At 42.2% G+C, this 25,066-nt stretch overlaps 2 protein-coding genes across 3 annotated transcripts; one reads left to right on the top strand and one right to left on the bottom strand.

Moving 5' to 3' along the window:
- Positions 1–4,115: 4,115 nt before the first annotated feature.
- PTRHD1 (peptidyl-tRNA hydrolase domain containing 1) lies at positions 4,116–10,082 on the bottom strand. The gene is made up of 2 exons (XM_073561919.1): positions 9,855–10,082; positions 4,116–4,416 (listed from the first exon to the last, which is right to left on the bottom strand). The coding sequence occupies exons 1-2, from the start codon at positions 10,038–10,040 to the stop codon at positions 4,246–4,248; spliced, it is 357 nt and encodes a 118-aa protein (XP_073418020.1). The 5' UTR covers positions 10,041–10,082; the 3' UTR covers positions 4,116–4,245.
- A 152-nt stretch (positions 10,083–10,234) lies between these two features.
- On the top strand, positions 10,235–22,200 carry CENPO (centromere protein O). 2 transcript variants are annotated; one of them, XM_073561917.1, is made up of 7 exons: positions 10,235–10,455; positions 12,905–12,978; positions 15,426–15,595; positions 15,670–15,790; positions 15,883–16,139; positions 21,568–21,739; positions 21,833–22,200. In XM_073561917.1, the coding sequence occupies exons 2-7, from the start codon at positions 12,948–12,950 to the stop codon at positions 21,928–21,930; spliced, it is 849 nt and encodes a 282-aa protein (XP_073418018.1). In that variant the 5' UTR covers positions 10,235–10,455; positions 12,905–12,947; the 3' UTR covers positions 21,931–22,200. The 2 variants fall into 2 exon arrangements, with proteins under 2 accessions (XP_073418018.1, XP_073418019.1); XM_073561918.1 differs by lacking the exon at positions 10,235–10,455 and adding an exon at positions 10,475–10,670.
- Positions 22,201–25,066: the final 2,866 nt, after the last annotated feature.

Consider the following 25,066-nt stretch of genomic DNA (forward strand, 5'->3'; position numbering starts at 1 on the left):
TCTTGTAAGAGTCCCGTAATCCCTCTTAAAAATCAAAGATGCCTGATTATTATACTGAGGTCTAAGGGGTAACATCTCTTCTTGTGGAGAGTGACATGCCAGTGTAAGGAGACTTATAGGTCATGCCTCTGGGAAATTGAATATGCAAACTGCCTCTTCAGATAGGAAGAGGACAAGAACTCCTAAAAGTCAATATTGATTCTTTGATGAGCCTTGTCATATGCCTTAGGATAAAGCCAAATTAGATACTCTATTTGTAGACATGTTTCGGGATGTTTGCCTCTCCTCAGATTTCTCAGAGTAGCAGTAGCATGGTTTATAAGTCACTTTCCATAAGCAGAGGCATTACTGCTTAGAACCCAGTCAAAAGCCTCTTGTGCAGCCACATCAGATCTCTTGATTTGCGCTGAGGAGCGGCAAATACCCCAAAACATGCATCTGCAAAAAGTGTATCATGTTTAGCTTTTATCCTGTCATGTGAAAAGGCTCGTTAAAGGGTCAATAGTGACTTTTAGGATTTCTACTTCCAGTAGAGTTCTGGTCCATCTCTGAAGAGGACATTTCCATCCTTATCGTACTGACACCTTTTAAGCAAAGATTTCACCCTGGAGATCTCATTTCGGCTACCTCCAGTCAAGATAAGATGCTCGAGTTCCCTCCTCAGGACACGATGCAGGCGGTACCTGCTCAGACTCCTGAGGCTCGAGAATTGGCAGAAGAATCTCAGCACCCTTAAAAAATCTCCCACCAGTAAGGGTACCTGGCTCTGAAAAAAGCCGTAAAAGGACTGTCTCCTTGAAATAAAACCTGTCGATACTGGACCTACAGTTACCTCTATGGGGTCAACTATGGGGTGTTTCCATTTCCAAGTGATCCAAATCTGATTTTTTTTTTTTTACCTGACATCTTTGAATATTTATTTTCTTTGGTGTTTTTTTTTTTTTTTTTTTTTTTAAATGCTTAAAAATTTAGGAGTTTTGAATTTTTATCTTCATTAGTTAATTTTGTAATAGTTCTCAAAAGTTTTGAAAAAGCCTGAATTTTATGGCTTGTAGGATTTTACAATTGTTATCATGTCTTAGGCTAGAATTCAAATAAAAGATAGAAGAAGAGAGGCACCATTGTGTTTAGAAATGTAAAGGCTTTAATTTGAGACTATGTTGAGATTTTGTTTTTGAGAAGCCAAATTAAACTAAATTTTGATGGGCGATTTTGGAAAAAAAAACATGTTATAAATTTTTTAAAAAATGCATAAGGGTCACTTGTTAATCTTCAAGCTATAAAATAAAACAATATGAACTAGTCTTACACAATTAATACTAAGTCTTTACACTGAGCTTCTATCATCACTTTGTTGCTTCTACTGGGTGATGCCATCTCGCCCGCAGTCTCTTACGAAGAATGGCCGTTTCCTTGTGTCAGAGTCTGTCCGGCTGTTATGGGGTTTGGCTGAGTTAATATCTGATATTGGTTTACTTGGATGCACAAATGACGGTGATGGATCAGAAGGTGCAGAAAAGTCACATCTACTTCTTCATTCTCAATCTTTGGAGAGTACATTAGCCACCACCACCAGTGCCGATCACATTCACAGGTCACATAACCAGTCATGCCATAGAGGGCCGGCTCCAGGTTTTCATTGGCCCCCCGGCGAAAGAGTCTCAGTGGCCCCCTTTAACACAGACCACTATTAATGATGCACAGATAAGAACTATAGGGATAGTACATTGCCAAAGATTTCACTTCCTACATTACATGAGTGATATCTATCGTAAATTCTACAATAGGTCAGAAACCGGTGAAATCTCGCAATGCACAGAGTGCCTGCAGACTTACCAATATGGACCGGACACTATAGTCCTTAATACAATATTATGGGTACCACATAGTCCGCCATACAGTATTATGGACACAACATAGTCAACCAAATAGTATTATGGGCACCACAGTCTTTCATACAGTATTATGGGCCCCATATATTGGCGATACACTATTATGGACCCTATATATTGCTCCATACAATATAATATATAAAGTATAATGTGGCCCATATATTTCTTAATATAGCATAATGGACACCATATAACATATATGCCATATAACCAGTTGTCACAGGGTCCTTCTCTCATAGCACACAATCAACAGAGCGAGAGAAGTGTGAACAATCCCAAGACCTTTATTACAGGCAAAACTGAAAGGTCCATAAACAATCCACCACACTGAGGATACAATAGTCCAGAACACGTACGCAGTTCAGTAACCGGATGAATGTCCAAGGAGATGAGTCCAATAATCCAGCAGCCAGAGGATAAGATGGGTCTGTATGCTTCCCCTCCTCTCTGACGTGCTGTCTTCACACGATCATCACCACACAGCGTCTGACTTGTACAGCTCCTGTCCTCCCCAGCCCCCTCCTTATGTCCAGAGGTACACAGACAGGATGGGGCGGTTTTCAGGCCTCCCAGTCCTGACAAAGGTGCCCCAGGGATTAAGGAACTACAGGGGTTCATCAAGAGGCATAGACACAGTCAGGCTGCAGGCATTAAATGAGCTAATTCAATTATCAGACTTTTGGAAGGTAATTGAGACACTAGACAATATGGGGAATACACGGAATGATACAGGGCAACAAGAGAACACTATGGAAATCCGTAAAATATAAATAGACACAGAGGGATACCCACATAACATATCACACCATCACAACCTTGCATCTCCAGATGAAGAAGAATCAACGCAGCCTGTAGGCCTGACAATAAAAGAACCTCACCCTCAGCTTCCTTCTCAGAGGAAAACATGTTCTCAGGGGCTTGGGTTAGAAAACCCAACCAGAGGGAGACAGTTTTACCTTCCTTAGGATCCCTTGTGAGGATAGATTATCCTACATCTCCCTTGTCCTGTAGCCACTGCTTACAGTCCTCATACAGACTTTTTAATAGGATCCTGAAGACATGGTAATTCTCTTCATCCAACTCATTACCCTTCAGAGTCTTAGCAGCCAGACTGGTCTCCAGGATAGGGGCCAGCCCAGTAATCGATGGTTCACAATGTTCCTTCTCCTGACTGCACTTGGCTAGACTCCTCAGCTGTGCACGCATCTTGCTTTTACTCCCAGGCCCCTCAGCTTCCACACCACTGCAAGCCCGTTCTCCAGAAGAATCAGCCTCACGACTTTCCCCTATTCCAGCTATGACCGCATTCGCAAAGGAGCACAGACAAAGGCTTAATGGATGACCCAACTCACCATGAAGGTGACATCTAACCTCCACACAAGGTGGCCGACATCCCGCACTTGTGACAGAGCTTCAGTTGTCCCTGCTAGAAGACCAAGATACGGCTCCAACCCAAGAAGGCAGATGATGAAATATGGGCGAATGTACTAAATGAATGCTTAAGTTTTACCACAAACATCCAGGCTCCTGACCAGATACCAAACTCCTCATGGTATTTCTTTGGCATCTCCACCACCTCTCGAGAAACATCATGATGTCACAACAAGAAAGCGACCTATTACAAGTCATCACGGTCACTTCCTTGACTTTGTATCTTTTGCCAACACAATTCAACGAGAACAGTTTAAGCCCTCCACCTGAGGCGTGGAGTAAGGCTGGTGTCACACTTGCGAGAAACTCGCACGAGTCTCGCGTCTCAATACCCGGCACTGCCGCCGGAACTCGGACCGGAGCGCTCAGCTCTATAGAAATACATGCACACGCACACGCCGGTCCTGAGTGCCGGCGGCAGTGCCGGGTATTGAGACGCGAGACTCGTGCGAGTTTCTCGCAAGTGTGACCCCGGCCTAGATGGCTTAGATGTCAACCACCCCTTTGGGGTCCATCCTCAGGAGGAGCTCCACGACCTTAGACCTCGGAGCACTGCCCCTCCATCGAAGATGGATGACATTCCTACGCACTTCTGCATACTGTTCTCAGAAGATCACAAGGCCATGGTCTTTCTTCAGGAGTGCACTGCTCCTCTGCTATATGCTAGCGGTATGTTATTGACTGATTAGCAATTCGACCTGGCGACATGGTGACACCACCTATTTTATCTACTTATAATTTCGAGCCAACCCAAGAAGATACATTTTAATCCTTAAAAAAAGACACCACAAAAAAAGCAAATAAATACAAATTTAATTAAATGTAATTAATTACATAAAAAAAAAGTTTTTCACTAAAGACAGGTCAGGAACCAGATCTATAGGCATCCATGAAAACCAATAATGGTTCAAATTCAGACGATTCACTTCAAAAGTTTAAACTTTTTCAAGTAGCGTTGCACGTCCTCCTTAGGGTACGGTCTGAGAGCGATACACGTGGGAATGTTCTCAGGCTGCTCAACCCACATTTTGTGGTCAATATTAGCCTCCTTTAGAGTCTCCCCTAAACCGGTCAACGTGACCTCATCTGAAACCTGCAAGGAAAAATACCAGAAATACACAGTATAATAAGTTATATTCTTATACAAATGGCAGTATTATAGTAGATATATTCTTGTACATAGGAGCAGTATTATAGTAGATATATTCTTGTACATAGGAGCAGTATTATAGTAGTTATATTCTTGTACATAGCAGCAGTATTATAGTAGATATATTCTTGTACATAGGAGCAGTATTATAGTAGTTATATTCTTGTACATAGGGGGCAGTATTATAGTAGTTATATTCTTGTACATAGGGGGCAGTATTATAGTAGTTATATTCCTGTACATAGGAGCAGTATTATAGTAGTTATATTCTTGTACATAGCAGCAGTATTATAGTAGATATATTCTTGTACATAGGAGCAGTATTATAGTAGTTATATTCTTGTACATAGCAGCAGTATTATAGTAGATATATTCTTGTACATAGGAGCAGTATTATAGTAGTTATATTCTTGTACATAGGGGGCAGTATTATAGTAGTTATATTCTTGTACATAGGGGGCAGTATTATAGTAGTTATATTCTTGTACATAGGGGGCAGTATTATAGTAGTTATATTCCTGTACATAGGAGCAGTATTATAGTAGTTATATTCTTGTACATAGCAGCAGTATTATAGTAGATATATTCTTGTACATAGGGGGCAGTATTATAGTAGTTATATTCTTGTACATAGGGGGCAGTATTATAGTAGTTATATTCTTGTACATAAGGGGCAGTATTATAGTAGTTATATTCTTGTACATAGGGGGCAGTATTATAGTAGTTATATTCTTGTACATAAGGGGCAGTATTATAGTAGTTATATTCTTGTACATAGGGGGCAGTATTATAGTAGTTATATTCTTGTACATAGGGGGCAGTATTATAGTAGTTATATTCTTGTACATAGGGAGCAGTATTATAGTAGTTATATTCTTGTACATAGGGGCAGTATTATAGAAGTTATATTCTTGTACATAGGGGGCAGTATTATAGTAGTTATATTCTTGTATATAGGGGGCAGTATTATAGTAGATATATTCTTGTACATAGGGGCAGTATTATAGTAGTCATATTCTTGTACATAGGGGGCAGTATTATAGTAGTTATATTCTTGTACATAGTGGGCAGTATTATAGTAGTTATATTCTTGTATATAGGGGGCAGTATTATAGTAGTTATATTCTTGTATATAGGGCAGTATTATAGTAGTCATATTCTTGTACATAGGGGCAGTATTATAGTAGTCATATTCTTGTACATAGGGGCAGTATTATAGTAGTTATATTCTTGTACATAGGGGCAGTATTATAGTAGTTATATTCTTGTACATAGGGGCAGTATTATAGTAGTTTTATTCTTGTACATAGGGGCAGTATTATAGTAGTTATATTCTTGTACATAGTGGGCAGTATTATAGTAGTTATATTCTTGTACATGGGGGCAGTATTATAGCAGTTATATTCTTGTACATAGGGGCAGTATTATAGTAGTTATATTCTTGTACATAGGGGCAGTATTATAGTAGTTATATTCTTGTGTATAGGGAGCAGTATTATAGTAGTTATATTCTTGTATATAGGGCAGTATTATAGTAGTCATTCTTGTACATAGGGGCAGTATTATAGTAGCTATATTCTTGTACATGGGGGCAGTATTATAGCAGTTATATTCTTGTACATAGGGGCAGTATTATAGCAGTTATATTCTTGTACATAGGGGCAGTATTATAGTAGTTATATTCTTGTGTATAGGGAGCAGTATTATAGTAGTTATATTCTTGTATATAGGGCAGTATTATAGTAGTCATTCTTGTACATAGGGGCAGTATTATAGTAGCTATATTCTTGTACATAGGAAGCAGTATTATAGTAGATATATTCTTGCACATAGGGGGCAGTATTATAGTAGTCATATTCTTGTACATGGGGGCAGTATTATAGCAGTTATATTCTTGTACATAGGGGCAGTATTATAGTAGTTATATTCTTGTACATAGGGGCAGTATTATAGTAGTTATATTCTTGTGTATAGGGAGCAGTATTATAGTAGTTATATTCTTGTATATAGGGCAGTATTATAGTAGTCATTCTTGTACATAGGGGCAGTATTATAGTAGTTATATTCTTGTACATGGGGGCAGTATTATAGCAGTTATATTCTTGTACATAGGGGCAGTATTATAGCAGTTATATTCTTGTACATAGGGGCAGTATTATAGTAGTTATATTCTTGTGTATAGGGAGCAGTATTATAGTAGTTATATTCTTGTATATAGGGCAGTATTATAGTAGTCATTCTTGTACATAGGGGCAGTATTATAGTAGCTATATTCTTGTACATAGGAAGCAGTATTATAGTAGATATATTCTTGCACATAGGGGGCAGTATTATAGTAGTCATATTCTTGTACACAGGAGCAGTATTATAGTAGTTATATTCTTGTACATAGGGGCAGTATTATAGTAGCTATATTCTTGTACACAGGAGCAGTATTATAGTAGTTATATTCTTGTACATAGGGGCAGTATTATAGTAGTTATATTCTTGTACATAGGGGCAGTATTATAGTAGTTATATTCTTTTATATGGGGGCAGTATTATAGTAGTCATATTCTTGTACATAGGGGCAGTATTATAGTAGCTATATTCTTGTACACAGGAGCAGTATTATAGTAGTTATATTCTTGTACATAGGGGGCAGTATTATAGTAGCTATATTCTTGTACACAGGAGCAGTATTATAGTAGTTATATTCTTGTACATAGGGGCAGTATTATAGTAGTTATATTCTTGTACATAGGGGCAGTATTATAGTAGTTATATTCTTTTATATGGGGGCAGTATTATAGTAGTCATATTCTTGTACATAGGGGCAGTATTATAGTAGCTATATTCTTGTACACAGGAGCAGTATTATAGTAGTTATATTCTTGTACATAGGGGCAGTATTATAGTAGTTATATTCTTGTACATAGGGGCAGTATTATAGTAGTTATATTCTTTTATATGGGAGCAGTATTATAGTAGTCATATTCTTGTACATAGGGGCAGTATTATAGTAGTTATATTCTTGTACATAGGGGGCAGTATTATAGTAGCTATATTCTTGTACACAGGAGCAGTATTATAGTAGTTATATTCTTGTACATAGGGGCAGTATTATAGTAGTTATATTCTTGTACATAGGGGCAGTATTATAGTAGTTATATTCTTTTATATGGGGGCAGTATTATAGTAGTCATATTCTTGTACATAGGGGCAGTATTATAGTAGCTATATTCTTGTACACAGGAGCAGTATTATAGTAGTTATATTCTTGTACATAGGGGGCAGTATTATAGTAGCTATATTCTTGTACATAGTGGGCAGTATTATAGTAGTTATATTCTTGTACATGGGGGCAGTATTATAGCAGTTATATTCTTGTACATAGGGGCAGTATTATAGTAGTTATATTCTTGTACATAGGGGCAGTATTATAGTAGTTATATTCTTGTGTATAGGGAGCAGTATTATAGTAGTTATATTCTTGTATATAGGGCAGTATTATAGTAGTCATTCTTGTACATAGGGGCAGTATTATAGTAGTTATATTCTTGTACATGGGGGCAGTATTATAGCAGTTATATTCTTGTACATAGGGGCAGTATTATAGCAGTTATATTCTTGTACATAGGGGCAGTATTATAGTAGTTATATTCTTGTGTATAGGGAGCAGTATTATAGTAGTTATATTCTTGTATATAGGGCAGTATTATAGTAGTCATTCTTGTACATAGGGGCAGTATTATAGTAGCTATATTCTTGTACATAGGAAGCAGTATTATAGTAGATATATTCTTGCACATAGGGGGCAGTATTATAGTAGTCATATTCTTGTACACAGGAGCAGTATTATAGTAGTTATATTCTTGTACATAGGGGCAGTATTATAGTAGCTATATTCTTGTACACAGGAGCAGTATTATAGTAGTTATATTCTTGTACATAGGGGCAGTATTATAGTAGTTATATTCTTGTACATAGGGGCAGTATTATAGTAGTTATATTCTTTTATATGGGGGCAGTATTATAGTAGTCATATTCTTGTACATAGGGGCAGTATTATAGTAGCTATATTCTTGTACACAGGAGCAGTATTATAGTAGTTATATTCTTGTACATAGGGGGCAGTATTATAGTAGCTATATTCTTGTACACAGGAGCAGTATTATAGTAGTTATATTCTTGTACATAGGGGCAGTATTATAGTAGTTATATTCTTGTACATAGGGGCAGTATTATAGTAGTTATATTCTTTTATATGGGGGCAGTATTATAGTAGTCATATTCTTGTACATAGGGGCAGTATTATAGTAGCTATATTCTTGTACACAGGAGCAGTATTATAGTAGTTATATTCTTGTACATAGGGGCAGTATTATAGTAGTTATATTCTTGTACATAGGGGCAGTATTATAGTAGTTATATTCTTTTATATGGGAGCAGTATTATAGTAGTCATATTCTTGTACATAGGGGCAGTATTATAGTAGTTATATTCTTGTACATAGGGGGCAGTATTATAGTAGCTATATTCTTGTACACAGGAGCAGTATTATAGTAGTTATATTCTTGTACATAGGGGCAGTATTATAGTAGTTATATTCTTGTACATAGGGGCAGTATTATAGTAGTTATATTCTTTTATATGGGGGCAGTATTATAGTAGTCATATTCTTGTACATAGGGGCAGTATTATAGTAGCTATATTCTTGTACACAGGAGCAGTATTATAGTAGTTATATTCTTGTACATAGGGGGCAGTATTATAGTAGCTATATTCTTGTACACAGGAGCAGTATTATAGTAGTTATATTCTTGTACATAGGGGCAGTATTATAGTAGTTATATTCTTTTATATGGGGGCAGTATTATAGTAGTTATATTCTTGTACATAAGGGGCAGTATTATAGTAGTTATATTCTTGTACATAGGGGCAGTATTATAGTAGCTATATTCTTGTACACAGGAGCAGTATTATAGTAGTTATATTCTTGTACATAGGGGCAGTATTATAGTAGTTATATTCTTGTACATAGGGGCAGTATTATAGTAGTTATATTCTTTTATATGGGAGCAGTATTATAGTAGTCATATTCTTGTACATAGGGGCAGTATTATAGTAGTTATATTCTTGTACATAGGGGGCAGTATTATAGTAGCTATATTCTTGTACACAGGAGCAGTATTATAGTAGTTATATTCTTGTACATAGGGGGCAGTATTATAGTAGTTATATTCTTGTACATAGCGGACAGTATTATAGTAGTTATATTCTTGTACATAGGGGCAGTATTATAGTAGTTATATTCTTGTACATAGGAGCAGTATTATAGTAGTTATATTCTTGTACATGGGAGGCAGTACTATGATGTATAGGTGTATGGTCTCACTCACCTCTAGCACCACTTTGTGCATGCAGTCCAGCTCCTGCAGGTAAGCCTGGGTATGTGGGTGCTGGTAGTGCAGGTGAATGACAGCTGTTGCAGCATGACAGGCTTGAGCCACCAGTGCTCCGAGCGGCCACCCGAGAGATGACTGCAGATCCCTGCGGAGCACCACGTACTGCACCAGCGCTGCCATTCAGCTTCTGCTCATTTGTCAAATTGATTGTTGTTAATAAAGTTATTTCGTGACATATAGTCACAAGAATAAGAACTATGATTGGTCAGGCTTTCCCTATAAGGACTTTGATTGGTTGCGCCTTCTCCTAATCACCAATCAACGTGTACCTTTCATTTCTCGTCTGTTTGAGATTCAGACACTAGAGCACCAGTATATATTAAAAGTATGTCTCCATGTGAGCGGCCGGTGAGGTTATGTGCCGTGTGCTCTGATGGTCTATGACATAATGGCCGCCCATTAATAATTACCGGTCTGTATTGGAGACACAAATTTTACCTTCTCTGTAACCTGGAAATATTTTCTATTAATCGGATAGAAGGCGTCTTTTGCTCTGAAGCTTCAACATATTGGCGGCAGTTATAGTCCCTGACAGGTCGGTGTTGGTAAACTTCGCACTGGTCACACTACAGGTCGCAGCATAACCTGTGCCGCTCTCTGCATACACAGTGGAAGGACTACAAGCCCCAGCATGTCTACAATCACCACGAAAGCAGGGACTACAAGTCTCAGCTTGTTGTTCTTAAAGTGGGCTTCTGTCATCTCCTGCGTCGTACTGGAACTCCCAGCATGTCAAAATAGGCCGTAGCTGTAAGCTGGGAGTTGTAGTTCACCTTTCTCATATATATATATATATATATATATATATATATATATATAAATATTTTTTTTTTTCAATCAAAATCCATCCGAAAAAGACAAACAAATCTATCGTTTTTCTTTTTCATCGGGAAATGACGATGATTTAAATATTTATTTTCAATTTCTTTTTTACTCTATTTTTTCATGTATTTTTCTATATATTTTCTAACTTTTTTTAAACATTTTATATTTAAAATGTTAAATTATTATTACTCCTAGATTTTATAATTAATGTTTATTTGTGGTACATTATATTTTTACTAAATTGTTAGATATATTTTTTTCAACTTTTTATTGTGACATTTATAGATGAATTGATTTTATTTTTTACTAAATTGTTGTAAATATTATTGTTCTATTTTATTTCTAGTAATATTATAAATATATTTAAGTATATAACTTTATATGTACTGTGCATATATTTGTTCAGCTTATTATTTATATATACTGTATATATAGTATTACTTTTTATTTTTATTCTTATATTTTCTGTGTGTGCGTTTATGTACAGTGCCTTGCGAAAGTATTTGTCCCCCTGGAACTTTTCAGCCTTTTCCCACATATCAGGCTTCAAACATAAAGATACCAAATGTAAATTTTTGGTGAAGAATCAACAACAAGTGGGACACAATTGTGAAGTTGAACGAAATTTATTGGTTATTTGAAATTTTTGTGGAAATTCAAAAACTGAAAAGTGGGGCGTGCAATATTATTCAGCCCCTTTACCTTAATACTTTGCTGCGCCACCTTTTGCTGTGATTACAGCTGCAGTCGCTTGGGTTATGTCTCTATCAGTTTTGTACATCGAGAGACTGAAATTCTTGCCCATTCTTCCTTGGCAAACAGCTCGAGCTCAGTGAGGTTGGATGGAGAGCGTTTGTGAACATTTTCAGCTCTTTCCACAGATTCTCGGTTGGATTCAGGTCTGGACTGTGACTTGGCCGTTCTAACACCTGGATACGTTTATTTGTGAACCATTCCATTGTAGATTTTGCTTTATGTTTGGGATCATTGTCTTGTTGGAAGACAAATCTCCGTCCCAGTCTCAGGTCTTTTGCAGACTCCAACAGGTTTTCTTCAAGAATGGTCCTGTATTTGGCTCCATCCATCTTCCCATCAATTTTAACCATCTTCCCTGCTGCTGAAGAAAAGCAGGCCCAAACTATGATGCTGCCACCACCATGTTTGACAGTGGGGATGGTGTGTTCAGGGTGATGAGCTGTGTTGCCTTTGCGCCAAACATATTGTTTGGCATTGTTGCCAAAAAGTTCGATTTTGGTTTCATCTGACCAGAGCACCTTCTTCCACATGTTTGGTGTGTCTCCCAGGTGGCTTGTTGCAAACTTTAAACAATACTTTTTATGGATATCTTTGAGAAATGGCTTTCTTCTTACCACTCTTCCATAAAGGCCAGATTTGTGCAGTGTACGACTGATTGTTGTCCTGTGGACAGACTGTCCCACCTCAGCTGTAGATCTCTGCAGTTCATCCAGAGTGATCATGGGCCTCTTGGCTGCATCTCAGATCAGTCTTCTCCTTGTTTGCGATGAAGTTTAGAGGGACGGCCGGGTCTTGGTAGATTTGCAGTGGTATGATACTCCTTCCATTTCAATATGATCACTTGCACAGTGCTCCTTGGGATGTTTAAAGTTTTGGAAATCATTTTGTATCCAAATCCGGCTTTAAACTTCTCCACAACAGTATCACGGACCTGCCTGTTGTGTTCCTTGGTCTTCATGATGCTCTCTGTGCTTCAAACAGAACCCTGAGACTATCACAGAGCAGGTGCATTTATACGGAGACCTGATTACACACAGGTGGATTATATTTATCATCATTAGTCATTTAGGACAACATTGGATCTTTCAGAGATCCACAACGAACTTCTGGAGTGAGTTTGCTGCACTGAAAGTAAAGGGGCTGAATAATATTGCATGCCCCACTTTTCAGTTTCAGAAAAATTTACAATAACCAATAAATTTCATTCACCTTCACAATTGTGTCCCACTTGTTGTTGATTCTTCACCAAAAATTTACGTTTGGTATCTTTATGTTTGAAGCATGATATGTGGGAAAAGGCTGAAAAGTTCCAGGGGGCCGAATACTTTCGCAAGGCACTGTATATATTTCTCCTAAATGGATTGTTCTTCTCTATCTTCTCTTTTGACCTCCTCGTTCGGTAGCTTCCAGTGTTTTCTCAGTTTGTCCTGGTGATCATCGGCGGCCATGGAGGAGATGCAGACGCTCTTCAGAGAAGGTGAGATCTTCTTATTCGCTTCTTAACGCTTTTACATTGTGTCCTGTGACTGGAGGATGGAAAAAAAAAATAAAAACAAGCATGGTGGAAATGGCTTCAAAATTAATGATTGTGGTCATTTTTATTGTTAAACCGGTTTTGGCCCTTTAAGTGGACCCAAAACAAGGGTTTAAAAAGACTTTTTCTTTTTTATATCACACAGTTGTGTATTTTGATATATTTCCCAATCAAAGGTGTAAATAATATCTCTGGGATTTGTTGTTTTTTTTTCATCTATTTGCTATTTGTCCAGGATAGCAGATATCTCAGATCCCGGCCGTTGCGGTGATCTTTCATTCCAGGATAGGAGATCTCTCAGATCCCAGCTGTTGCCGGGAGCTGGAATTCCTCCAGGATAGGAGATATCTCAGATCCCGGCCGTTGCGGTGAGCTGGAGTTCCTCCAGGATAGGAGATATCTCAGATCCCGGCCGTTGCGGTGAGCTGGAGTTCCTCCAGGATAGGAGATATCTCAGATCCCGGCCGTTGCGGTGAGCTGGAGTTCCTCCAGGATAGGAGATATCTCAGATCCCGGCCGTTGCGGTGAGCTGGAATTCCTCCAGGATAGGAGATATCTCAGATCTCGGCCGTTGCGGTGAGCTGGAGTTCCTCCAGGATAGGAGGTATCTCAGATCCCGGCCGTTGCGGTGAGCTGGAGTTCCTCCAGGATAGGAGGTATCTCAGATCCCGGCCGTTGCGGTGAGCTGGAATTTCTCCAGGATAGGAGATATCTCAGATCCCGGCCGTTACCGTGAGCTGGAGTTCCTCTAGGATAGGAGGTATCTCAGATCCCGGCCATTGCGGTGAGCTGGAGTTCCTCCAGGATAGGCGGTATCTCAGATCCCGGCCGTTGCGGTGAGCTGTCGTTCCTCCAGGATAGGAGGTATCTCAGATCCCGGCCATTGCCGTGAGCTGGAATTCCTCCAGGATAGGAGATATCTCGGATCCCGGCCGTTGCCGTGAGCTGGAGTTCCTCCAGGATAGGAGATATCTCAGATCCCGGCCGTTACCGTGAGCTGGAGTTCCTGCAGGATAGGAGGTATCTCAGATCCCGGCTGTTGCGGTGAGCTGGAGTTCCTCCAGGATAGGAGGTATCTCAGATCCCGGCCATTGCAGTGAGCTGTCATTCCTCCAGGATAGGAGGTATCTCAGATCCCGGCCATTGCGGTGAGCTGGAGTTCCTGCAGGATAGGAGGTATCTCAGATCCCGGCCGTTGCGGTGAGCTGTCGTTCCTCCAGGATAGGAGGTATCTCAGATCCCGGCCGTTACCGTGAGCTGGAGTTCCTCCAGGATAGGAGGTATCTCAGATCCCGGCCGTTGCGGTGAGCTGTCGTTCCTCCAGGATAGGAGGTATCTCAGATCCCGGCCGTTGCGGTGAGCTGTCGTTCCTCCAGGATAGGAGGTATCTCAGATCCCGGCCGTTGCGATGAGCTGGAGTTCCTGCAGGATAGGAGGTATCTCAGATCCCGGCCGTTGCGGTGAGCTGTCGTTCCTCCAGGATAGGAGGTATCTCAGATCCCGGCCGTTGCGATGAGCTGTCACTCCTCCAGGATAGGAGATATCTCAGATCCCGGCCGTTGCGATGAGCTGGAGTTCCTGCAGGATAGGAGGTATCTCAGATCCCGGCCGTTGCGGTGAGCTGTCGTTCCTCCAGGATAGGAGGTATCTCAGATCCCGGCCGTTACCATGAGCTGGAGTTCCTTCAGGATAGGAGATATCTCAGATCCCGGCCGTTGCGGTGAGCTGTCATTCCTCCAGGATAGGAGGTATCTCAGATCCCGGCCGTTGCGATGAGCTGTCACTCCTCCAGGATAGGAGATATCTCAGATCCCGGCCGTTGCGATGAGCTGGAGTTCCTGCAGGATAGGAGGTATCTCAGATCCCGGCCGTTGCGGTGAGCTGTCGTTCCTCCAGGATAGGAGGTATCTCAGATCCCGGCCGTTGCGGTGAGCTGTCGTTCCTCCAGGATAGGAGGTATCTCAGATCCCGGCCGTTACCGTGAGCTGGAGTTCCTCCAGGATAGGAGGTATCTCAGATCCCGGCCGTTGCGGTGAGCTGTCGTTCCTCCAGGATAGGAGGTATCTCAGATCCCGGCCGTTACCGTGAGCTGGAGTTCCTTCAGGATAGGAGATATCTCAGATCCCGGCCGTTGCGGTGAGCTGTCATTCCTCCAGGATAGGAGGTATCTCAGATCCCGGCCGTTGCGATGAGCTGTCACTCCTCCAGGATAGGAGATATCTCAGATCCCGGCCGTTGCGATGAGCTGTCATTCCTCCAGGATAGGAGATATCTCAGATCATATCAATTACGAAGTGGTTGACATTCTTAAACCAGGGCATGTTGGGAGTTGTAGTGCCCATTTGGCAGCGCGCACAGGCTTTCTGACCCGTCTGTCTCTGGCCGGGAAGGCGTCCTCTCACATCTAGAGCAGCTGGAGACTTTGTCACACAACTTGGCGGAGAGGCAGGAGCAGAGCCGGCGGCAGGAGGACGTCCTGCAGGAGAAGAGGGAGATCCTCCTCCAGCTGAAGAAGGAGCGCGACGAGCTGCAGGCCAAGATCAAGCAGCAGAGCAAGGAGGTGAGTCCCGCCTGTGGACACCGCGTGTCGTGCACCCGACAACTGCGCCTAATCCTGACCCATCGTGTTCCCAGATCCAGGTGTTATCTGCGACAGATGAGGGAAGCCGCCAGCCGCAGCCGAGCACCCGGGAAGCCATGCGGGACCTGAGGCTGGAGGAGATGGAGGCCGCCATGGAGGCGCTATGGTTCACAGGTCAGTGGGAAGCTTGTGTTAAGCTTGTCTGGAGACAACTGTGACAAACCCTCAGCTGTGCGCAGGTCTCCTCACACTGTCTGTGCTCCCAGGAATCAGTGGGAAGAAGACGGACAAAGGGTTTTGCTTCTGCCTCAGCACGGCCTTTGAAGGCCATTACTTGGACTCCTATTACGTGGAGGTGAAAAATATGGAGAATCCGCGGATCGTCCGTCACTCCATTCCCGTCTTCATTCCGCTTTCAAAAATCTCCAAACACCTGCGGAGCAACCGGAAAAAATTCCTCACCGATCTGGCGGATCATTTGAATGGCTTTGCCGGGAGGAAATTCCAGGCTGATCGGCTCCAGGTATCCTCCGCGACATGGTTTTATAATGTCCCTCTGCTTGTTGTCAGTGAATGAAATCTCCCATTATGTTCTCTGCGCTCCCGCCTATGGCACCCTACTCTCCAGATCGCCACGGTTTATATTACTGGGCAATGCTGCCACCTAGTGGACACATTAATTATGTCTCCTCTACAGCAGGAGAAAACTCACAGCCCAGCATTAGTGCTGCCCCAGTTCAAGTGGAGGACAGGCTTATAATCAGGAAGCCCAAATAGATTACTCCCTGGTGTGCTGTTTGCAGCCGTTTCACATTTCTCTCTTGAGAGAGTTTTTCACTCAGTAATATAGGCTGGATGTGAGATCTGCATGTCTCTCTCAGTAATATAGGATGGATGTGAGGTCTGTGTGTCTCTCAGTAATATAGGCTGGATGTGAGGTCTGTGTGTCTCTCAGTAATATAGGCTGGATGTGAGGTCTGTGTGTCTCTCCAGTAATATAGGTTGGATGTGAGGTCTGTGTGTCTCTCAGTAATATAGGCTTAATGTGAGGTCTGTGTGTCTATGCAGTAATATAGGCTGGATGTGAGGTCTGTGTGTCTATCCAGTAATATAGGCTGGATGTGAGGTCTGTGTGTCTCTCCCAGTAATATAAGCTTGATGTGAGGTCTGTGTGTCTCTCTCAGTAATATAGGCTCGATGTGATGTCTGTGTGTGTCTCTCCAGTAATATAGGCTGGATGTGAGATCTGTGTGTCTCTCCCAGTAATATAGGCTGGATGTGAGATCTGTGTGTCTCTTCAGTAATATAGGCTGGATGTGAGGTCTGTGTCTCTCTCCCAGTAATATAGGCTGGATGTGAGGTCTGTGTCTCTCTCCCAGTAATATAGGCTCGATGTGATGTCTGTGTGTCTCCAGTAATATAGGCTGATGTGAGATCTGTGTCTCTCCAGTAATATAGGCTGGGTGTGAGATTATTATTATTATTATTTATTGTTATAGCGCCATTTATTTCATGGCGCTTTACATGTGAGTAGGGGGTATACATAATAAAAACAAGTACAATAATGTTAAACAATACAAGTCATAACTGGTATGGGAGGAGAGAGGACTCTGCCTGCGAAGGCTCACAATCTACAAGGGGTGGGTGAGGATACAGTAGGCGAGGGTAGAGCTGGTCGCGCAGCGGTTTGGTCGATCGGTGGTTGCTGCAGGTTATAGGTTTGTCGGAAGATTTCGATGGTAGGTGAGAGTCTGATATGTTGTGGTAGAGAGTTCCAGAGTAGGGGGGATGCGCGAGAGAAATCTTGTATGCGATTGTGGGAAGAGGAGATAAGTGGGGAGTAGAGAAGGAAATCTTGTGATGATCGGAGGTTGCATGCAGGAAAGTACCGGGAGACGAGGTCACAGATGTATGTGACTATGTGTCTCTCCAGTAATATAGGCTGGATGTGAGGTCTGTGTGTCTCTCCAGTAATATAGGCTGGATGTGAGGTCTGTGTGTCTCTCCCAGTAATATAGGCTGGATGTGAGGTCTGTGTGTCTCTCCCAGTATTATAGGCTGGATGTGAGGTCTGTGTGTCTCTCCCAGTAATATAGGCTGGATGTGAGGTCTGTGTGACTTCTCTCCAGTAATATAGGCTGGAAGTGAGATCTGCTGGTCTCTCCCAGTAATATAGGCTGGATGTGAGATCTGCTGGTCTCTCCCAGTAATATAGGCTGGATGTGAGGTCTGTGTGTCTATCCAGTAATATAGGCTGGATGTGAGGTCTGGGTGTCTATCCAGTAATATAGGCTGGATGTGAGGTCTGTGTGTCTCTCCCAGTAATATAGGCTGGATGGGAGATCTGTGTGTCTCTCTCAGTAATATTGGCTGGATGTGAGCTCTGTGTGTCTCTCCCAGTAATATAGGCTGGATGTGAGGTCTCTGTGTCTCTCCAGTAATATAGACTGGATGTGAGGTCTGTGTATCTCCCAGTAATATAGGCTGGATGTGAGGTCTGTGTGTCTCTCCAGTAATATAGGCTGGATGTGAGGTCTGTGTATCTCCCAGTAATATAGGCTGGATGTGAATTCCGTGTGTCTCTCCAGTAATATAGGCTGGATGTGAGGTCTGTGTGTCTCTCCAGTAATATAGGCTGGATGTGAGGTCTGGGTGTCTCTCCCAGTAATACAGGCTGGATGTGAGGTCTGTGTGACTTCTCTCCAGTAATATAGGCTGGATGTGAGGTCTGTGTGTCTATCCAGTAATATAGGCTGGATTTGAGGTCTGGGTGTCTCTCCAGTAATATAGGCTGGATGTGAGGTCTGGGTGTCTATCCAGTAATATAGGCTGGATGTGAGGTCTGGGTGTCTATCCAGTAATATAGGCTGGATGTGAGGTCTGTGTGTGTCTCCAGTAATATAGGCTGGATGTGAGGTCTGTGTGTCTCTCCAGTAATATAGGCTGGATGTGAGGTCTGTGTATCTCTCCCAGTAATATAGGCTGGATGTGAGGTCTGTGTATCTCTCCCAGTAATATAGGCTGGATGTGAGGTCTGTGTATCTCTCCCAGTAATATAGGCTGGATGTGAGGTCTGTGTGTCTCTCCCAGTAATATAGGCTGGATGTGAGGTCTGTGTGTCTCTCCCAGTAATATAGGCTGGATGTGAGGTCTTTGTGACTTCTCTCCAGTAATATAGGCTGGATGTGAGGTCTGTGTGTCTATCCAGTAATATAGGCTGGATGTGAGGTCTGGGTGTCTATCCAGTAATATAGGCTGGATGTGAGGTCTGTGTGTCTCTCCCAGTAATATAGGCTGGATGGGAGGTCTGGGTGCCTCTCTCAGTAATATTGGCTGGATGTGAGGTCTGTGTATCTCCCAGTAATATAGGCTGGATGTGAGTTCCGTGTGTCTCTCCAGTAATATAGGCTGGATGTGAGCTCTGGGTGTCTATCCAGTAATATAGGCTGGATGTGAGGTCTGGGTGTCTATCCAGTAATATAGGCTTGATGTGAGGTCTGGGTGTCTATCCAGTAATATAGACTGGATGTGAGGTCTGTGTATCTCCCAGTAATATAGGCTGGATGTGAGGTCTGTGAGTCTCTCCAGTAATATAGGCTGGATGTGAGGTCTGTGTGTCTCTCCCAGTAATATAGGCTGGATGTGAGGTCTGTGTGTCTCTCGGTAATATAGGCTGGATGTGAGGTCTGTGTGTCTCTCAGTATTATAGGCTGCATGTGAGGTCTGTGTGTCTCTCCCAGTAATATAGGATGGATGTGAGGTCTGTGTGTCTCTCCCAGTAACATAGGCTGGATGTGAGGTCTGTGTGTCTGCAGTAATATAGGCTGGATGTGAGGTCTGTGTGTCTCTCCCAGTAATATAGGCTGGTTGTGAGGTCTGTGTGTCTCTCCCAGTGATATAGGCTGGCTGTGAGGTCTTTGTGTCTCTCCAGTAATATAGGCTGGATGTGAGGTCTGTGTGTCTCTCCAGTAATATAGGCTGGATGTGAGGTCTGTGTGTCTCTCCCAGTAATATAGGATGGATGTGAGGTCTGTGTGTCTCTCCCAGTAATATAGGCTGGATGTGAGGTCTGTGTGTCTCTCCCAGTAATATAGGATGGATGTGAGGTCTGTGTGTCTCTCCCAGTAATATAGGCTGGATGTGAGGTCTGTGTGTCTCTCCCAGTAATATAGGCTGGATGTGAGGTCTGTGTGTCTCTCCAGTAATATAGGCTGGATGTGAGGTCTATGTGTCTCTCCCAGTAATATAGGCTGGATGTGAGGTCTGTGTGTCTCTCCCAGTAATATAGGCTGGATGTGAGGTCTATGTGTCTCTCCCAGTAATATAGGCTGGATGTGAGGTCTGTGTGTCTCTCCCAGTAATATAGGCTGGATGTGAGGTCTATGTGTCTCTCCCAGTAATATAGGCTGGATGTGAGGTCTGTGTGTCTCTCCCAGTAATATAGGATGGATGTGAGGTCTGTGTGTCTCTCCAGTAATATAGGCTGGATGTGAGGTCTGTGCGTCTCTCCCAGTAATATAGGATGGATGTGAGGTCTGTGTGTCTCTCCCAGTAATATAGGCTGGATGTGAGGTCTGTGCGTCTCTCCCAGTAATATAGGATGGATGTGAGGTCTGTGTGTCTCTCCCAGTAATATAGGCTGGATGTGAGGTCTGTGTGTCTCTCCCAGTAATATAGGCTGGATGTGAGGTCTGTGTGTCTCTCCAGTAATATAGGCTGGATGTGAGGTCTGTGTGTCTCTCTCAGTAATATAGGCTGGATGTGAGGTCTATGTGTCTCTCCCAGTAATATAGGCTGGATGTGAGGTCTGTGTGTCTCTCCAGTAATATAGGCTGGATGTGAGGTCTGTGTGTCTCTCCCAGTAATATAGGCTGGATGTGAGGTCTATGTGTCTCTCCCAGTAATATAGGCTGGATGTGAGGTCTGTGTGTCTCTCCCAGTAATATAGGCTGGATGTGAGGTCTGTGTGTCTCTCCAGTAATATAGGCTGGATGTGAGGTCTGTGTGTCTCTCCCAGTAATATAGGCTGGATGTGAGGTCTGTGTGTCTCTCCAGTAATATAGGCTGGATGTGAGGTCTGTGTGTCTCTCCCAGTAATATAGGCTGGATGTGAGGTCTATGTGTCTCTCCCAGTAATATAGGCTGGATGTGAGGTCTGTGTGTCTCTCCCAGTAATATAGGCTGGATGTGAGGTCTATGTGTCTCTCCCAGTAATATAGGCTGGATGTGAGGTCTGTGTGTCTCTCCCAGTAATATAGGCTGGATGTGAGGTCTGTGCGTCTCTCCCAGTAATATAGGCTGGATGTGAGGTCTATGTGTCTCTCCCAGTAATATAGGCTGGATGTGAGGTCTGTGTGTCTCTCCCAGTAATATAGGCTGGATGTGAGGTCTGTGTGTCTCTCCTGTAATATAGGCTGGATGTGAGGTCTGTGTGTATTTGGGTTGCTGTTTTCTTCATTTCTTTGTTAATCAGCACAACTTTCCCCTTCATGTGCTTTCCTCCTTATTCACAGCCTGTGTTCTCTACCCTCACTAGACACTTTCACCCCTCTCCACACTGTGGAGATCTGTTTGTCATAGTTTTTGCAAACAGAATAATGGTGGAACTTTTGTATTGATGACTGTTTTTAGAAAGTTGCTCCCCTTTGCTTTTAGAGAGCAAATAAAAACAATGTGCAATAGTGTTAGGTGTAAAGGCCTAAATATGGTGTTTAGGCTGTCACCAGGTCGTTGGGAACATCCAAAGTGCAGACCACCTTGTGACCAGCACGATGTGCAGACCCCCGTATCCGCCTATGGTGTTTTTTCGTTGCGTCTTTATTTGCTCGTTTCCTATTGGTCCTCCTGCTGATGATTTTTATTGCGCCCCCTGCTGGTTCAGTGTCTGCATGTTATTGTGATCTGTGCCGCTCACTTGGATAACTGACGCTACCTCGCCATCTCCTGTACAGGACGCCCCCGGCCTCTGCGTCCCGGACACCCTGCAGAGGAATTCCCTTCACACCGTCATCTCCTTCAGTTACAACGTGGCAATTGATGGACAGACTTTCTGCTTCTCTGCAAAGCTGTTATACGGCGCCATTACTGGCGTGCTCCCGACAGAGGCGCTGGTCACGTGTCCAGGTAACAGAAGCAGCCACCATCTTTTCCAGTTCCTATTTCCAGGCTTTGTCTTTATGGCAGGTTAATAAAGTTTGCTATGTTTTGACTTCTCAGAAAACACCGGAGCGGTGCAGGAGGAGGCGGCGTCCTCCCACGCCGTGTTATTTCGCAGTACGCCCCTACATAGAGCTCTGCAGTCACTGACCGCCTAATGGATGGGACGACTCCAAGGCGGCGGGGAGCAGAAACCAGAGATGACTGATTATGCAAAGAAGTCGTAGAACGAAAAGTTATGAAAACTATTTAAAATATTTTCTAGATCACCACGATCAGCGTTCTGGGACATTGATATTCACAGTGGATGTCCGCCCTCTGGTGGTGAGGAGGAGGATGGCAGATTGGTAGTTTCCTATGTTTGGGCTAGACACAGAACTGTAACGCCGCCTGGTTGTAGCACGTCATCAATAAACATCATAAGAAGACTTTCTTCTCAATTTGGGGAGAATTTTGTATCAGTGCTTTAAGAATATATATTAATCCTGCTCCGCACAAGGGAGATATAATACAGCTGATTGCCGCTGATCAGCCACTGGAACGTCAATCTCTGACAGCGGCATCCCGGTGGGGAGACTGGTCACACGCCCATCAGGCCGCCCGCGATATTTCCACATATAAGCAAGTTTACTGTTGCTATCTGGTATCTGTCCTTGCACCATTTACTATTTGATCGAAATTTGTATCATCGCGATTTAAATAAAAAAAAAAAATACAAAAAAAAACACTAAAATATACAGCTCTGGAAAAAAATTAAGAGACTACTGCAAAATTTTCAGCTTCTCTGATTTTTCTCTTTATATTTTTGAGTAAAATGTAAATTGCTCTTTTATTCTATAAACTTCTGACAACATGTCTCCGAATATCCAAGCAGTAAATTTTGTATTTATTTTCAGAAAATGAGAAATGGTGAAAATAACAAAAAAATGCAGAGCTCAAATAATGCTAAGAAAACAAGTTCATAATCATTTAGAAACAACAATACTAATGTTTTAACTCAGGAAGAGTTCAGAAATCAATATTTTGTGGAATAACCATGATTGTTAATCCCAGCTTTCCTGCGTCTTGGCTGCTTTCCTCCAGTCTGTCACACGGCTTTTGGGTGACCTTATGCCGCTCCTGGTACAATAATGTAAGCAGTTCTTCTTTGTTTGATGGCTTGTGACTTTCCATCTTCCTCTTGATTACATTCCAGAGGTTTTCAATGGGGTTCAGGTCTGGAGATTGCGCTGCCCATGACAGGGATTTGATGTGGTGGTCCTTCATCCACACATTGATTGACCTAGCTGTGTGGCATGGCGCATTGTCCTGCTGGAAAAACCAGTCCTCAGAGTTGGAGAACATTGTGTGAGCAGAAGGAATCAGCTGTTTTTCCAGGATAACCTTGTATGCGGCTTGATTCATACGTCCTTCGCAAAGATTAACCTGCCCAATTCCAGCCTTGCTGAGACATCCCCCGATCATCACCGATCCTCCACCAAATTTTACAGTGGGTGCATGACACTGTGGCTTGTACGCCTCTCCAGGTCTCCGTCTAACCATTAGACGACCAGGTGTTGGACAAAGCTGAAAATTAGACTCCTCAGAAGATTACCTTACTCCAATCCTTATGGTCTTTGGCAGACTTCAGCCTGGCTCGCTTTGCTTCTCATTGATGAAAGGCATTTTTCTACCTTTACATGAATTGAGCCCTGCCTCTAGGAGCCTGTTACAAACTGTTCTTGCCGTGTACTTCACTCCAGCTGCCATTTGCCATTCCTTTTGTAGGTCACTTGATGTCATCCTGCGGTTGCTGAGTGACATTCAAATAAGATGCCGGTCACCCCAGTCAGTGGAGAGTCGTTTTCGCCCTTTGCCGTCTGTAGCTTTGTTGTCCCCAATGTCTGCGGCTTGACCTTGTTGTAATGGAATGCCATCTTAGAAATTTTAAGGATGGAGGCAACATGACGCTCACTGTATCCCTCTGCTAGAAAAGCCAGAATTGAGCCCTTCTTTTCCTCACTCAAGACTTTTCTTTTCAACTCCTTTGGCATGGTTAAAAGTTATTTTTTCCTTCCTATTACTTTTGGGATATTACTAGCACTTGATTTGCCATCCAGCTTGTCCTATTGCAAGAGGATTGTGAACACCACAGCAGAGTTTTTTTATACTTTCCTTGGTTAAATAAGATTTGGTTCAGGTGATCACCTAATCGGAAGCACATTAAGTAGAATGAGGTGTACTCTGGTTGGAATTCACCTGACACTGGAATGGAATGGCTGCCAGACATGGAGAGAAGCTGATTTTTATAAAACTGTGCAGTGGTCTCGTAATTTTTGCCTGAGCTGTATATATTTGCATTTCCATGTTTTTGTAGCCTTTTTTATTTGTCCATTGACATCCCTTTGATTTATTTTTTTTGATGAGTTGACATTTTATATAGTGCCAGTATTAATGATTTTCATTTTACAGTATGGGTCATTATCGTAGCTGAAACCAGTCAAGTGCACTCATTTTATTTTCAGATTTTATTTTTGCATGTAGCATTAATAGGAGAAGAAATACTTTGAGTTTGTATGTGTGTATATATAATATTTTAACATCCTATTTTATTTTTATTTCCAAGGGGATTTGACGGTTCAATCACTTGATTACTGATGTAATATATTGCAAAACTTCTAATTGCGGAGATGCTCATTGGGACCTTCAGTAGAAATTCTTCTGTAACCAATGCCATTAGTAGGTTTTGTAACAATAAGGCTGTGAAGGTCTTGAGACAGCTCACTGGTTTTAACCATCATGAGATGTTTCTTGTGTGACATCTTGATAATGAGACACCTTTTTATCGTCCACCAGATGAACCAGCTGATAATGTTTGTCATTGATTGGCAGGATTGCTTTCTAATTAGTGATAGATTTCAGCTGGTGTCAGGACTTTCCATGGCTTTTTGCTCCTCTCTTTCTTTGTGTTTTATTATGTTTTTTTCCTGTGTCTTTTCTCATTATTACACGTAGCTTAATTTATGGACGTCTATGGTTTGATGTCTTTGTGCGGAGAAGAGTGTGCGGTAGAAGGGGCCAAAATCACACCTGAGCAATGCCTGCAACTAGTTCCTCCATAAAGGAGGCATCTTGAAGCTTCATCACCAACAAAGACTTTGTACAATTTCAGTAATTGTGTTCAATGCTTTCTCATTAGGTTTGATTTCTATGCCTGTTTGGATTGGATGGGTTAGCGTGTTGTTTTTTTTTTTTTTTGTTTTGTTTTTTTTTTAACCCTGTTCTCTTTGGAAGATTTGTCCGATAAAATTTGAT

This window comes from Dendrobates tinctorius, unplaced genomic scaffold, assembly GCF_039654945.1.
Source record: "Dendrobates tinctorius isolate UK_male_01 unplaced genomic scaffold, ASM3965494v1 ptg000332l, whole genome shotgun sequence".
Lineage (NCBI taxonomy): Eukaryota > Metazoa > Chordata > Amphibia > Anura > Dendrobatidae > Dendrobates > Dendrobates tinctorius.